This window comes from Anolis carolinensis, unplaced genomic scaffold, assembly GCF_035594765.1.
Source record: "Anolis carolinensis isolate JA03-04 unplaced genomic scaffold, rAnoCar3.1.pri scaffold_7, whole genome shotgun sequence".
NCBI lineage: Eukaryota > Metazoa > Chordata > Lepidosauria > Squamata > Dactyloidae > Anolis > Anolis carolinensis.
Genome location: NW_026943818.1, coordinates 2456993 through 2473970, shown reverse-complemented (window position 1 = coordinate 2473970; position 16978 = coordinate 2456993). Strand labels below are relative to the sequence as shown.

General features: G+C 38.8%; 1 protein-coding gene across 2 annotated transcripts in view; it reads left to right on the top strand.

The window, feature by feature from the left end:
- LOC100562787 (dual specificity testis-specific protein kinase 1) overlaps nucleotides 1-16978 on the top strand; it is a 28081-nt gene that overhangs the window by 165 nt on the left and 10938 nt on the right. Inside the window, exons 1-3 of one of the 2 annotated variants that reach the window (XM_062959475.1) lie at nucleotides 5232-5384; nucleotides 7761-7948; nucleotides 15283-15407. In XM_062959475.1, the coding sequence (XP_062815545.1) occupies nucleotides 7772-7948; nucleotides 15283-15407 (302 nt within the window). In that variant the 5' untranslated portion in view covers nucleotides 5232-5384; nucleotides 7761-7771. Of the gene's footprint in view, nucleotides 1-5231; nucleotides 5385-7760; nucleotides 7949-15282; nucleotides 15408-16978 lie in introns of those variants that run through there. The other variant, XM_062959476.1, reaches the window with a different exon arrangement.

Sequence of the window (16978 nt, the reverse complement as noted above, 5' to 3'; positions counted from 1 at the left end):
TAGATTGTTATTTTTATACTACCATTATATTATTATATTTCTATTATTATACAGTAGAGTCTCACTTATCCAAACCTCGCTTATCCAAGCTTCTGGATTATCCAAGCCATTTTTGTAGTCAGTGTTTTCAATATATTGTGATATTTTGGTGCTAAATTCGTAAATACAATAATTACAACATAACATTACTGCATATTGAACTACTTTTTTGTCAAATTTGTTGGATAACATTTATTTATTTGCTACATTTATATGCCGCCCTTCTCACCCCGAAGGGGACTCAGAGCAGCTTACAAATTAAATTTACGTACAATATTATATTAGCATAGTACAATACTGGTAATAAATTACTATATTGTACTGTATCAATATATTGTATTTTATTAGTAATATTACATGTAAAATATAATATATAATATTATATAATATATAATTAATATATATTATATTAAAATATAATCTACAGTAGAGTCTCACTTATCCAACATAAACGGGCCGGCAGAACGTTGGATAAGCAAATATGTTGGATAATAAGGAGAGATTAAGGAAAAGTCTATTAAACATCAAATTACGTTATGATTTTACAAAAAAAAGCAGCAAAAGCTCATGTTTAACAACAAATTTGACAGAAAAAGTAGTTCAATACGCAGTAATGCTATGTAGTAATTACTGTATTTACCAATTTAGCACCAAAATATCATGATGTATTGAAAACATTGACTACAAAAATGTGTTGGATAATCCAGAATGTTGGATAAGCCAGTGTTGGATAAGCGAGACTCTACTGTAATTACAACATAACATTACCGCGTATTGAACTACTTTTTCTGTCAAATTTGTTCTATAACATGATGTTTTGGTGCTTAATTTGTAAAATCATAACCTAATTTGATGTTTAATAGGCTTTTCCTGAATCCCTCCTTATTATCCAACATATCCGCTTATCCAACGTTCTGCCAGCCCGTTTACATTGGATAAGCGAGACTCTACTATATTACTATTTTATTATCTGTGTGGATTCAGGCCATCTAGGTCCTACATTTTTTCCTTCTCGAGTTGCTTTGCTCAGAACTGTACTCAGGTTTATTATTCCAGGCGAGAAGGCCTGGCCAAAGCAAAAAAGAGCCGGACCAGGACTTCCCTCCATCTTGACTCTATCCTCTTATCGATGTAGCAGAGAATCGCATTGGCCATTTTAGCTGCCGCATCACACTGCTGACCTATGTTCACATTCCAGACTAACAAAGACTCCTAGATCCTCCTAGGCCCCAAATATTTAGCTCCTAGGCCCCAAATAACATTTAAAAGCCACCAAATGGACTAAACAGGCCCCAAAGAACCCTAAAGAGGACCTGGACCACTTTTAAAATAATAATAATAATATAATTTTATTTTTGTATGCCACCTCCATCTCCCCAATGGGGACTCCGAGCGGCTCACATATCATGCAATCATATAATATCATAAAATCAATACAGTAGAGTCTCACTTATCCAAGCCTCACTTTTCCAAGCCTCTGGATAATCCAAGCCATTTTTGTAGTCAATGTTTTCAATATATCGTGATATTTTGGTGTTAAATTCGTAAATACAATAATTACAACATAACATTACTGCGTATTGAACTACTTTTTCTGTCAAATTTGTTGTATAACATGAAGTTTTAGTGCTTAATTTGTAAAATCATAACCTAATTTGATGTTTAATAGGCTTTTCCTTAATCCCTCCTTATTATCCAAGATATTCGCTTATCCAAGCTTCTGCCGGCCCATTTAGCTTGGATAAGTGAGACTCTACTGTAGTTAAGACATCAAAGAATGCATTTAAAAACAAATTAACAAGTCATGATTTAAAATAGACATAATTAAAATATTAAACAATCATCCAAGGCGTTAAAAGGTCCAATATAGGACAACAATCTGGGCGACAGTCAAACTGATGAAGGGAGTGTCTATTACAGAATAGAACATACATCAAAAAGGCACCAAATGGGCAAATTGGGCCCTGAACAACCCTAAAGAGGCCCTGAACAACCTTTAAAAGGCACAAAACAGACCCTGAACAACCTTTAAAAGACACAACACTGGCCCCAAACAACCTTAAAGAGGTCCTGAACAGCCTTTAAAAGGCACCAAATGGGCAAATTGGGCCCAGAACAACCCTAAAGAGGCCCTGAACAACCTTTAAAAAACACAAGACTGGCCCCAAACAACCTTAAAGAGGTCCTGAACAGCCTTTAAAAGGCACCAAAATGGGCTAAATGGGCCCTGAACAACCCTAAAGAGGCCTTTTATGTTGACCCAACATTTCTATCAGATGAGCCTTGGGCCCCAAGTGATTTGTATTTTGTCTGCAAATATAGGAATCAGTGGATAATGTGACAGAATCCAAGCAGTGCCGCTCTTTACAAGTGTGCAATTGTGATTCATATCAGTGGTAATTTCATTTGGAATTTCTCCCAGAGCATTGATCGTCACTAGAATGACAGCTGTTTTCTTTTCCCAGAAAACAAAACTGGAGTTGAAAAAAAAAACCCAAAAAACAAAGCTGGATTATGGATTATTTTGTGTTCACAGTCTAGCTGGTGTTTCTCACTTGCTGTTTGGAATATGCAATAATTTAGGGATCTGATTTAGTTGTATAATGGGGCCCATTCGAATCAGTGTTGTTTTTTGCAATTGTGCTCTTGTGATCCTCTCTATGTCGATTTAATTCTGACTGTTTGGAATCGCTTTAGAGCCATGGTTGTTTTCTTTTCCCAGAAATGCTGTGATTTGATTAGTGGAGGCAAGGGCTAATAGAAACTTAAAAGAAAATATACAAAATATTTAAAATATCATGGACGTATCGTCAGAGTCAAAACCGTTTTCCAAGGTAAGAGATGCACCTGATGACTCTTTGCAAGGTTTGCTGGTTTCCTTTTGACCTTTCTAGAGCTACCATCTGTTGAAATGGCACACTAGATTCACAGCATTGATGCACAGGGGAAAAGAAGTGTTGAAATGGCCCTCCGAGGCCCCTTTGCTGGCAAAGTCACATCCCTCCCACTTTCCATAAGGCATATGATAAAGTTAATAATTTATTCCCCGTTCCCTACTCCAAGGCACCAGCGCCTGGAAGACGTGGGCAGCCCAGATCCTGGCTTCATTGGTGACGGAAGCTGGCTCATAATTGCAGAGCTGAGTCTCCACTCGAGGGGCTAAAAATAACCTTAATGATCGCTTTAAGGGCCAGGTCTTAGAACAGAGATGGCAGCACAAGGAAGGGTCAGGTCTAGGTTGGAGAGAAAACAGCTCAGCAAAGGTATGCACAGTTAAGGCTATGTCTAAGCAATTCCCTAAATCCAGAATAAATTGCAAACTGTGCTGTAACTGTCTCTAAAAATGGAGAGACGGCACATATATTGAACCCAGAATGGGTTCAAATATCTGCTGTTTCAGGTGCAAAGCTCACCTAGAGGGTGGTAGGATATCAGCATCTTTAGCCTAACCTGCCTCTGGAGTCATAAAGTGCATCTACACTATAGAATTAAAGCAATTTGACCACACTTTAATAGTCAATGCTATAGAAGCATCGGGAATCCTGGTTTGACAAGGGCTGGATCTACACTGCCATATGATACAGTTTCAGAATGTAGATTAACTGCATTGAGTTGGATTATGCACGTCTACACTGCTATATAATCCAGTCCAATGCAGTTAATCTACATTCCGAAACTGCTTCCTGCTTGGAGGAATCCATTGTTGGGAAGTGTTAGCTGGCCCTGATTGATTCATGTCTGGAATTCCTGTTTTCTGAGTGTTGTTCTTTATTTACTGTCCTGATTATAGAGTTTTTAAAATACTGGTATCCAGATTTTGGTCATTTTCATGGTTTCCTCCTTTCTGTTGAAATTGTCCATATGCTTGTGGATCTCAATGGCATCTCTGTGTCGTCTGACATGGTGGTGGTCAGAATGGTCCAGCATTTCTGTGTTGTCAGATAATATGCTGTGTCCAGGTTGGTCCATCAAGGGCTCTGCTATGGCTTTTTTTTTCCGTGTCAGGAGCAACCGGAGTTGCTTCTGGAGTGAGAGAATTGGCCGTCTTCAAGGACGTTGCCCAGGGGATGCCCGGATGTTTTTGATGTTTTACCATCCTTGTGGGAGGCTTCTCTCATGTCCCCGCATTGAGCTGGAGCTGAAAGAAGGAGCTCATCCGCACTCTCCCTGGGTGGGATTCGAACCTGGCAGCTTTCAGGTCAGCAACCCAACCTTCAAGTCACGAGGCTTTTATCCCCTAGGCCACCGGAGGCTCAGCTATGGCTGACTTCTCTGGTTGAATTAGTCTGCAGTGCATTTCATGTTTTCATGGATTCCCCCAGGGCGGAAGCAGCCAGGCTTTGATGCTGCACAGATATTCAGTGCTAATCAAGCTGGCCAATTACATCATTCACAACCTCCCCAGAGATATACGGCAAGCCCCAACCGTTTTGAGTTTTAGAAAAGCCTTAAAAACATGGCTATGTGCCCAGGCTTTTAACGAATAAATGACAAAGATGACCCAGACTGTTATATGGATAAAGTAGGAGGATATTGGACAAATGGATTTTAAGCATATGTTTTATGTTTTATATTTTACTAGCTGTGCCCAGCCACGCGTTGCTGTGGCTAGGACTTTATTTTTCTTTTCTTTTTGTTGTATGAACGTAGAGGTTGTGCTGTCAATTTTCGAGGTTGTGGGGCCTTTAGTTTAGTTGTTTTGTCCGGTGCCATGATTCCATTACCCTTTTATATATATAGATACTGTATTTAATTAGTTGTAATACATTTTTATATGTTGTTGTTTTTAATGATGTGTCGGCATCAAATTGTTGCCAATTGTACGCCGCCCTGAGTCCCTTCGGGTGAGAAGGGCAGGATAGAAATATTGGAAATAAATAAATAAATAAATTATTGTCTCCAACAGACAAGAGTTCTGTCTCCCACCCTGGAATGACTGATATAGTGGAACTCACTTCCTTGGAGTGTGATGAGGGTTCCTTCTTTGGAGGCTTTTAAACCTCGTAGCAGAAGCAGTGGCCTTCTTCTGGGAGTGCTTTGATTGGATTTTCCTACCTGGCGGGAGGAGGTCAGACTGAAAGGCCCTTGGGGTCTCTTCTGAATGTATGAGTCTTAGGATTCTGTTCCTGGAGGCTTAGGGCTGCCTCAGGGGCCAGTCCCACAGTGCTCCTCCCTTCCCTCCCTCCCTCCTTTCTTTCTTTCTTCCCTCCTTCTTTTCTTCCTGGGTGCTGCTCTGGAGAGCGCTGTCTGTCTGACTGGTAGCACTGCGCTGTTCCTTCGGCACGGAGCGCCCAAAGGCAAGCGACAGAGGCGAGCCAGGCTCCAGACCCCACTCCCGGCAGCAGGTAAGGGCTCTGGCTGCCTTTCTGCCTGGTCTGTAACCTCCTTGGGAGCTGTGATGGACCAGGCGGAAGGGCCCAGGTCCTTCCTCCTTTCCACAGGTGGAGAAGGAAGGATCCCTCTCTCCCTGTTTGGTTTTAATTCCTTCTCTCTATTTCTAATTAATGTTTCTATTATGGAAAGGTAAGGAGGCGAGGGCATTGCAGATATTTCTCCTTTAAACATCCCGGAGAATTCATCAGTCGCTTTCTCTCCATTTTTACCTGGGGGCTGAAACATACCTTGCTCTGCCAATGGCTGTTTTTCCTGCCAAACACTTGGCACAAAATCAGTGTTTATCTCTGACATCAGAGATTTCTCAACTCAGAAGCTTTTAGAGACAAGGAAGTGCAACGCCTATCACGCCACTTAGCGCTGAACGGGAAGGGGGACAATGGGGCTTGTAGTCCAAAGGCCCTAGGGGGGTTCATGTGAAGGAAGCCAATCTGTTTTTATTTAATTATTTTAAGATGTGCCCATTTCTCCCACCCCCACCTTTTCAGAAGTCTCCCTATGGCAATGGGTTTTAGGTTACAGGGTTGTTGTAGGTCTTTCGGGCTGTGTGGCCATGTTCCAGAAGTATTCTCTCCTGATGTTTCGCCCACATCTATGGCAGGCATCCTCAGAGGCAAGGAAAGTAAATATATATCTGTGGAGAGTCCAGGGTGTGACAAGAGTCCTTTGTTCAAAGGATGCCCCCCAGGCAAGAGACAAACCTTTCCAATGCTAATTAGGGTGATTAATTGTAACATTAACACTGGCTTCCAACTGACAAAGGACTCTCCACAGATAGATATTTACTTTCCTTGCCTAGTTTATCCATGCCTCACAACCTCTGAGGATGCCTGCCATAGATGTGGGCGAAACGTCAGGAGAGAATACTTCTGGAACATGGCCACACAGCCCGAAAGACATACAACAACCCTGTGATCCCGGCCATGAAAGCCTTCGACAACATGGTTTTATATTAGATCAATATGAGTATAGTTCCATAGCCATAATCTACTCTGTTCTGGTTTGATCAGAACTATATTAGATTCTGGGCAAAGCAATTCAATCCCTCTGAGGAGCGGCTTGAGGAGGTGGACTGTTTAGCCAGGAGAAGAGAAGGAATATCATATCCATATAATATGATATATACCATATATACATACACACATATATGGTATAGATCATATCATATGTGTATGATATTTCTCATATATATATATATATATATATATATATATATATATATATATATATATTCTTTAGTATATAGACAATGTGTCACACCCCCCCCCCCCCCTTTTTAGGCAGCACTTCGAACCAGCTTGTTTTGCATCCCAAAAAAATGCAGTGAATCACTAAAGATACATAGTAAATCATTAAAGATAGATAGTAAAACAACTTAGCAAAACATTTCAGTTTCTGAAAACAAAAGCAAGCAACAAATATAAACATTACCTTGGACGGCACTCATTTTTGGTTTCAGTAACAAAAGAAGATAGAAGCCTGAGATGGGTTTGCAAATATATTAAGATCTGTCTAATTGTTAGACAAAATTATTAGCTCACGTTGATGGAGATTTTGGTTATGATTTGAATTTGCCAAAGGATTGACTAGTAGCTCCTAAAATAGAGCCAATGGGATGTATTGGTTTGAATGTTAGATTATGACTCTAAAGAGTAGGGTTCGAATCTCAGCCTCAGAGGAGTCAAAGTCAAGCACTCCCTTTGAACAAATAATACCAAGAAAAATTTGTTCCACATTGGAAATACCTGAAAGTAGAGAAACAATCCTTTAAACAAATTAATATTCCTAATCGGTCCTGAACATGTGCAAAGATGCTGAGGAAGGATATGAAACTGAATGTGAAGGTGCATATTAATCTCGGTCAAAATTGGTTCGTCAATACTCATTTCAGAGAGAGAGAAAAAAACCCAGGCAGGAATCCAGAGTGTTTCTTTGGGTGAAACCTGAGATAGTTGTTGTCTGTCAGGTGCCAAGTTGTCTTTTTGATTCCATTGAAAAGCTTGCCAAGTGTGGGATGTAGTTGGTGGCGAAGCATGAGAATCTGTCTTACAGACTGACACTTGAAATGATAGGATAGATGCTCACATTGACACAGGATACGGGGGTGGCATTGCTGCTTTGTTTTGGAACAGTTTTCTTTTTTTGATGATCCTTTCATTTGGCAATTCAATGGGCCAGCCTCTTTTTGATGGACCTTCTGATGAGAACACTTGTGTGTTTGTTTGTCGCACCAAATTCTGTTGTTCTCTTTCTCGTTGCTTTTGCTGATGCTCTTCTGGACCAATTGTTGGAGGCACAACAACTCTCTTGTCTCCCCCTTTTTGCAGGGCCTGCCTCAATGATATGCGAAATGGGCCTGGTCTCCCCAGAGCCATACTGTGGGGAGGCCCCAGACTCCTATTGCCAGGACGATGACCGATGGCAGAGGCTCCGCACCGCCGTACGGAAGCTGGAATTCTGGGAGAACTTCGAGGCCGAGCTGATCGGCAGTGGATTCTTCTCCAAAGTGTACAAGGTGACGTTGCCCAACTATTTAAGCTGCCCGAAGCAAAATATGCATGAGATTTTTAATAAGAGTCAGGAGGTTGGACTGGATGGCCCGTGAGGTCTCTTCCAACTCTACGATTCTATGATTCTATGCCAATGATGGGCAACCTTTTGCGCTTGGTGTGTCAAAATTCACCAAAAAACCTAGCATGACTTGGCCACTTCAAGAAAAAAACCATAATTTCACAATATATATAGTTTAAATAACAAAAATATATAATTGTAATATATAACTGTATTTAATAAATCAAAAACTATTTACTACCATTATTTCTATGTACAACAATCTATGGTACCTCTTGCAGTTTCCATGCTGATTTCTCTCTATTCTAGTTTCAATGTAGTTATGAATAATGAATAATATAATAATAATAATATAATAGTAATAATATAATAATATACTACAATAATAATAGAATAATAATAGAATGATATTATGATATGCTGTGGCGCAGGTGGGGAGAGCAAGCCAGCTGCAATTAACTGCAATGAATCACTCTGACCAGGAGGTCATGAGTTCGAGGCCCGCTCGGAGCCTATGTTTGTTTGTCTTTGTTCTATGTTAAAAGGCATTGAATGTTTGCCTATATGTGTAATGTGATCCGCCCTGAGTCCCCTTTGGGGTGAGAAGGGCGGAATATAAATGCTGTAAATAAATAAATATATAAATATATATATAAATGTGCATAATTCCCATGGAGTAAACAACAAAACCACTGGACCAAATCACACCAAATTTGGCCACAAAAGACATTAGTCATCCAATCAATCTGCATGCGACAGCGTGTTAGCAAAAATGGCTAGGCGTGTCAGTGCTGACACGCGTGTCATAGGTTGGCCATCACTGTTCAATGCAAACCTCAGGCCCAAATTCCAGATTATCAAAGCGATAATCCACATTATCTGCTTTGAATTGGATTATATGCGTCTGCACTGCTATATAATCCAGTTCAAAGTAGATAATCTGGATTTTATATGGCAATGGAGAAGGGGCCTGAGACACATATTTTGATTTTTATTATATACACAGACACAGAAGCATAGTAAAAAGCAGAAATAATAAAAAAAACCCAATCTTTATTTATCACTAAAACTGAGCAGCTATCTAACTAACTAACTACTACAACGTATATTAAAAACAGCATCAAGGAAACACACCAACTTATATTAACATGTCTGTACTTACTAATTTACTAAATTTTACGAATCTTACACTCATTGTTAAAACCAGGAATCTCCCCCTTTGCTATGGTTGGAAATGCCACCCAGAAGGGGGTTTAGATGGAGAAATACAGCCGTTGCCAGTTTGCGAGTGTGATGGGAATGACAGATTGAGAACTGGCCCACCATTGCCAGGGGAAAGAGTCTGGGAAGGGAAGAATGCGCCATGAATTCAGATCTGTCTGCCTTCCTGAATGCAAGCAGGAGATGCCCGTTTTTTACACGACTGATCTCCCTTCACTGTGATTAGCAACCTTTGCTTCTGTTCAAGAATGGGCCTTGGAATCTCTTCCATGTCTAGGATTCATCTATCTATCTATCTAGGCCAGGGGTCCCCAAACTAAGGCCCGGGGACCAGATGCGGCCCTCCAAGGTCATTTACCTGGCCCCCGCCCTCAGTTTTATAATATAATATATTGTATATACATATAATATTGATAATAATATTATAATGTAGTACAATATAACACTAATTATAATACCATATAATAATATTAATTATATATTCTATATTACATATAATATTACTAATAATATTACAGTATAGTGGTATAGTTCAATATAGTAATATATAATGCTAATATTGTGCTATGCTAATAATATAATATATTGTATGTACATATAATTTGTAAGCCACTCTGAGTCCCCTTTGGGGTGAGAAGGGTGTGATACACATGTAGTAAATAAATGCAGTAAATAAATAAATAATAAATAAATAAATTTTAGGCTTAGGCTCGCCCAAAGTCTGAAATGACTTGAAGGCACACAACAACAACAACAGCAACAACAACAACAACAACAACCCTAATTAACTTGACTATCTCATTGGCCAGAAGCAGGACTACACTTCCCATTGAAATCCTGATAAATGTATGTTAGTTAAAATTGTTTTTATTTTTAAATATTGTATTGTTCATTGTTCTTCTTGTTGACAGTGTCGTGAGCGAGTGCGTAAATCTCTTTTATTCTTATCTAAAAACAACAGGCGAGAGACAATATGCCAGTCTGCTTTAATCCCCAAAGCAAACGTAAGCTCATTGACTCAGTCTGTTGCCTTGCTACAAAACCAACGGCAGTCTCCGGAGATATTTGTCACTTCCGCACCACTGATTTTGTTCTGAGGTCTGGCTTTCCCACCTTATCTAGGTATTTGGGGATCTTGATGAGGTGAGCCCTTCTCTAAGACAGACCATGTGAAAGGAGGGGATTCTGGGGATTGTAGTCCAAGAAAGTATTATTATCGTAAATGGTGTCGAACTGGATGCCCCGAAGGGTTGTTTCAGGACAAAAAAATTGTCCTAGGTCCCAGGACAACAGTTGCAGAGTCTGAAACAATTCACAGACTGCAAAGTCAACAAAAGGGCTAGTTGCAATTTTTCACATTTGTGGGCTTTTGTGTAGAATGGCCTGTTCTCGCCCAGCAACCTTTCTGCCCAGTTGCCCTTCCTACTCACAAAGCGGCTTTTTCTCGGAAGGGGACACAGCTCTCCTTTTGTTCAGGGTTCTTGTTACACCGTGACCTTTTCTCTGGATGCATTTCTTTCTGCTTTCTTCCTTCTGTTTTGCCAGTCGAATACGACTTTTCTTTGGTGGCTGAACCCTCATTTTTCTGGCTCAACTCTTTGCATAAGGTTGTTGTTGTTGTGATACTCACCCACATCTAACTGAATGGAGTTTTGAACCATCCATGAATTCGGATTCTATCCAAGAATAGAGGCATCAATGAGGTCTTGTCGGATAAAGTGGTGTGTTTGTGTTGCTTTGTGCAATTGTGCTCTTATCCTGTCTGTGGCCATTTCATGGACATGTTCTGTCACTCTGTTGGGAATCATTGCCACCATCTGAATTACACAATCTGACCGGAATTCTGGAAGTGCAATAATTTGGATTCTTTTCAAGACACCTCAGGCCTTTGCTTCTGACACGATCTATATATATAAAAGGGTAATTTCGGCCTAGGACAAAACAACAAAACTTCACATCCCAGAAACACTAAACTTGGCAGCACAACCCCTCATCCATGCCTCTACGTTCATACAACAAAAAGAAAAGAAAAATAAAGTCCTAATTAGAGGGAGAGGAATAATTGTTTTTATCCAATTGCTGCCAGTTAGAAGACTAAGCTCCACCCACTTGGTTTCCTAGCAATCCACTCAGCCCAGGGCCACTTCAATCAGGCCTCTTCCACACTGCCTATAAAATACAGATTATCTGATTTCAACTGGATTATATGGCAGTGTAGACTCAAGATGAGCACCAACCCCCAGAGTCAGACACAACTGGACTTAATGTCAGGGGAAAACCTTTACCCTTGACCTTAACTACCACCAATTCCTCAATACTTTATTTCCCATACCACCATACTTCGGCACAGCAACGCGTGGCCGGGCACAGCTAGTAAATAAATAAATCTACAGTTTGAACTGCATTATATGGTCAGTGTAGACTGAATTGCATTGAATTGGATTATATGAATCTACACTGCCAGATAGTCCAGTTTAATGCAGTCAGTCTGCATTCTGAAACTAAATTATATGGCAGTGTAGATGGGGCCCAAGACTATCTTTAGGTCATGTGGGACATTCCTTCCCAATTTCAAGTAAAGTAGAGTCTCACTTATCCAACATAGATGGGCCTGCAGAACGTTGGATAAGCAAATCTGTTGGATAATACGGAGGAATTAAGGAAAAGCCTATTAAACATCAAATTAGGTTATGATTTTACAGATTAAGCACCCAAACATCATATTGTACAACAAATTTGACAGAAAAAATAGTTCAATACGAAATAATATTTACGAATTTAGCACCAAAATATCACGATGTATTGAAAATATTGACTACAAAAATGTGTTGGATAATCCAGAACGTTGGATAAGCGCGTGTTGGATAAGTGAGACTCTACTGTAAAGGCAAACTACTCTGTCGTATGTTTTTCCCTCCCATCCATAACTTTTGCCACATTGATCATACTCTGAAATTGTTTGGTTGCACACGTTCTAGTTGGAAGGTATGCATAATCTGGTGCAAGAATTCAGTTTAGTTCCTCCTTCCCGGTGCAACTCAAAAGCTTCTGATTTGTTTGTGAACATAGAAAGGAACAAGAATACAAAGACCACATATTTGTGCTTCAGTGGCTTCCTTCATTAACCTTTTACTTTATGGTTCTGAATGGCATCTTGATTTCAATGCTCAGTGACTTCTGACGCATCAGAAGCCTGGAGCCCAAAGGCACGTCATGAGGAAAACGCCCCAGGCTTTTAGCTTGCCAAATTTCCCAAGTCTGGTAGTCTGGGTGTGTCCCCAAAATGGAAGGAGAATTAACAAAAGCCATTATTTCAAAACAAAAAAGGCACCTGGAAGAGAAGGGAGGCAAGGATGGCATTAAAAGTCAGTGTCTGTGAGAAACACGCAATGCCCCATAGCCACCCAGCGGGGCTGAGAGCCATTCTTAAAGGTTACTTAGCAATTGTGCTTCCATTAGATGTGGCATAATGGGCATTTTATGGAGAAGTTGCAGCTGGGCTGCCAGCATCCATCTGATTTGGAAGGCAGGAGGGAGTCAGAGGCTAAAGCCAAGGTGGCGAGACATGCAAGGGAGGCAGATAGTGATTCCTCAACTTCCTTCAAGCTGGATTTTTTTTAAAAATAGTTTTTTATTGAATTTAATTTTTTTCATACAATAATTATTTTTATCACATAGCAGATATATAATGTATCATACAATACTTGCATAATTATTTTATATCTATTGTTGATTTATATCTACATCTATATTGTCCATCTATATTTCTTCACCACTGTGTATCCCCCCCTCCCACCCTGAGCCACTTCTTATATATTGTCCAACCAAAATCCATCCCTTTTTTGGAGTCCTTTCTCAAGAAATTTTCCCCATATATCCTCAAAATCATTTTTTTTCCATATCCCTCTTTTAACTTTTAATTTGCATGTTAGCTTATCATTTATTGCCAATTTCCAAACTTCCTTATACCATTCTTCAATCTGAACATTTATTACTTTTCTCCAGTTCCTTGCTATAAGCATTCTTGCTATTGTCAATAAATTTGTTATAATAATAATAATAATAATAATAATAACTTTATTCTTAAAGGGACTCGGGGCAGCTTACATGGGGCCAAGCCCGGAACAACAATATAAAAGCAAACGCAAACAATAAAACAGATCAATCAGCAATAAAACATCAAACAACGATAAAAACATTCATAAAAAGTCACATATAAAGATAAAATCTTAAAATCCCAAGGATCTGGGATTGTTATTGCTTCTTTTTCTTTTTTATCCATCTTATTGTTATTATAAATTGATAATAATGCAATACCAGGGCTTCTTTCCAGTTTGATGTTCATTATATCCTCTATCTCTTTAAATATTTTATACCAAAATTTCCTTACATATTTACAATGCCACCACATATGTATATATGTTCCCACTTCCCGACAGCCTCCCCAGCAATTTTTTGGATGGTTTTTTATTAATATTTGACATTTTTAATGGCGTTAAATACCATTTCCAAATAATCTTATAATAATTTTCTTTAACTCTTATTGATAAATTTTTCAAGTGCCTTTGTTTCCACAATTGCGACCATTCCATTTCATTTATTTTCACCTCAGCTGGATTTTTAAAAATCGTTTGGAGCCATAGCTTACGATAGGGAAGGGAGTGTTTTCACAAAGAGTCTCCCTCCCGCCCTCCTGATAATACCCGGGAGTCACCCAACCTGCACCAGCCAGAATGGCTCAGGGCTTCAACGGCAGCACCAAGGAGACAGTCACCTTCCCAAACCTTTTGAATAGGCTGCCGGTGCTTTTATGTCTGCTTATGTCTGGCTCCGTGCAAAGATTAGAAGGGCGTAGTCTACTTCAGGAAGCAGTGGGGACTAGTTGTTTCTGTGCTGGTGGGAACAGTGATTCTGTTTCGTATTACAGTGTAAAGTTTGAAGGACTCGAACCCTTGGTTCAGCTCTGCCACCCCGGAGTAATGTTTTCACTTAGGCCCCTTCTGTACTGCCACATAAAATAATAATAATAATAATAATAATAATAATAATAATATTTTATTTTATGTGGCAGTACAGAAGCATCATCCGAAAATACATCACACAGTCCTAGACACTTGGGTTCGACTTGTGGTTTTGTGATATGAAATCCAGCATATCTATCTTGTTTGCTGTGACATAAATAGGTAAAGGTTTCCCCTGACGTTAAGTCCAGTCGTGTCTGACTCTGGGGGTTGGTGCTCATCTCCATTTCTAAGCCGAAGAGCCGGCATTGTCCGTAGACACCTCCAAGGTCATGTGGCCGGCATGACTGCATGGAGCGCCATTTCCTTCCCGCCGGAGCGGTACCTATTAATCCACTCACATTGGCATGTTTTTGAACTGCTAGGTTGGCAGGAGCTGGAGCTAACAGCGGGCGCTCATTCCACTCCCGGGATTTGAATCTGGAACCTTTCGGTCTGCAAGTTCAGCAGCTCAGTACTTTAACACACTTCGCCACTGGGGCTCCGTGTCATACAATAAATAATAATAATAAGTTTATTTCTACCCCACCTCCATCTCCCCCGAAGGGTACTCGGGGCGGTTTACAGATAATACCAGATAAAAACAATAACAAAATACAATACATCAATAAACAAAAAACATACACAAATTATAAACTTTATAATTATAATTATACTTTTATTATTAACCTATAGAAAAAAAACACACTTAATAAAACATGGAATTAAAAACAGCGAGGTTATGATAATAGACTAAGTAAAGTGCACATTATAAAAGTTGTAAATTCAAGATAACAGAATAAAGTGCTGCAAATTCGTTGGAGAATCCAGAATATCTGCTTTGAACTAGATTATATGGCAGTGTGGACTCATATCACCCAATTGACAACAGATATTCTGGATTATCGACTTTGGTAATCTGGTTTTTATGGCAGTGTGACACCACTTGAACATGCCGTCAGGCTCAGATGTCAAGGGCAAATGACATTGCCTTTCATGTTTTAAGATGCTTTGAGGGCGTGTTTCCCATAATCTGCCAATTTCGTGTTTGCTTCAGGTTGCCGCGATCAACTCCGGCTGCAAACCGATGGTGGTGAAGATCTACAAGAACGACGCCGACCAGGAAGGGATCGTGCGGGAGATCAGTTTGCTGCAAAAGCTTTCCCATCCCAACATTGTCAGGTGGGAGAGGATTTCAGAAGACAGCTGTCATTCTGATAGATACTTAGATAGATAGATAGATAGATAGATAGATAGATAGATAGATAGATAGATAGATAGATACCTTAGCTGGTCCCTAGACTGGCAATTGGAAGAGCCTACAACCTATAATGTTTTCCGTCCCTTTTCAAAAAGAAGACACACAAGATCTGATTTTCCCCAAGATGGCTCTGAAAATTACTGTATATACTCAAGTATAAGCCTTATTTAGGACTGAAAAAAGCCCTCCTCAGCTTATACTCGGGTGAGGGTCCTAGTGGGCTTATATTCAGGTCGGCTTATACTCAAGTATATATGGTATATTTATTATTTTTCTCTACTATTATTATTGGTATTGTTACATTTATTATTTTACTCTATTAATTATTATTATTACATTTATTATTTTACTCTATTATTGTTGTTACTTTTACATTTACAGTAGTGTCTCACTTATCCAACATAAACGGGCCGGCAGAATGTTGGATAAGTGAATATGTTGGATAATAAGGAGAGATTAAGAAAAAGCCTATTAAACATCAAAATAGGTTATGATTTTACAAATTCAGCACCAAAACATGTTATACAACAAATTTGACAGAAAAAGTAGTTCATTACACATTAATGCTATGTAGTAATTACTATATTTACGAATTTAGCACCAAAATATCATGATATATTGAAAACATTGACTACAAAAATGCATTGGATAATCCAGAACGTTGGATAAGTGAGACTCTACTGTATTTTACTCTATTTTATTATTATTAATACATTTATTATTTTACTCGATTATTACATTTATTATTTTACTGCATTTATTATTATTATTATTACAATAGCACATTATTTTACTCTATTATTATTATTACATTTATTATTTTACTCTATTGTTGTTGTTACTTTTACATTTATTTTACTCTATTTTTGTTATTATTAATACATTTATTATTTTACTCTATTATTACATTTATTATTTTACTGCATTTATTATTATTATTATTACATAAGCACATTTACATTGAAGAAGATGAAAATAATGATTTAAACATTTAAACTACTGAGGCCTCAATTAATGTAATTTTATTGCTATCTTGGCTTATATTGGAGTCAATGTTTTCCCAGGTTTTTTTGTGGTAAAATCAGGTGCCTCATCTTATAATCCTAATCAGCCCCAGAGGGTTTTTAATAATCTATCCTGTATTTATTATGACTTTACCATTTATATGTTTTAAATGTAATTTTTTATCCTGTATTTTTGTTTTAATTGATATATTGTATTACTGTTTTATCTTTTTATAGTGTGATTTGTATAACGTTGCCTACATTTTGTCCTATGTTGTTTGGGCCTCTGCCCCATGTAAGCTGCCCCGAGTCCCCATGGGGAGATGGTGGCGGGGTATAAATAAAGATTATTATTATTATTATTATTGTTGTTGTTGTTGTTGTTGTTGTTGTTGTTGTTGTTGTTGTTATATTCGGGTCAGCTTATACTCGAGTATATACGGTAGTTTTTTTCTCCCTAATGCAAGTAGCTGAGGTTTGCTTTCCAA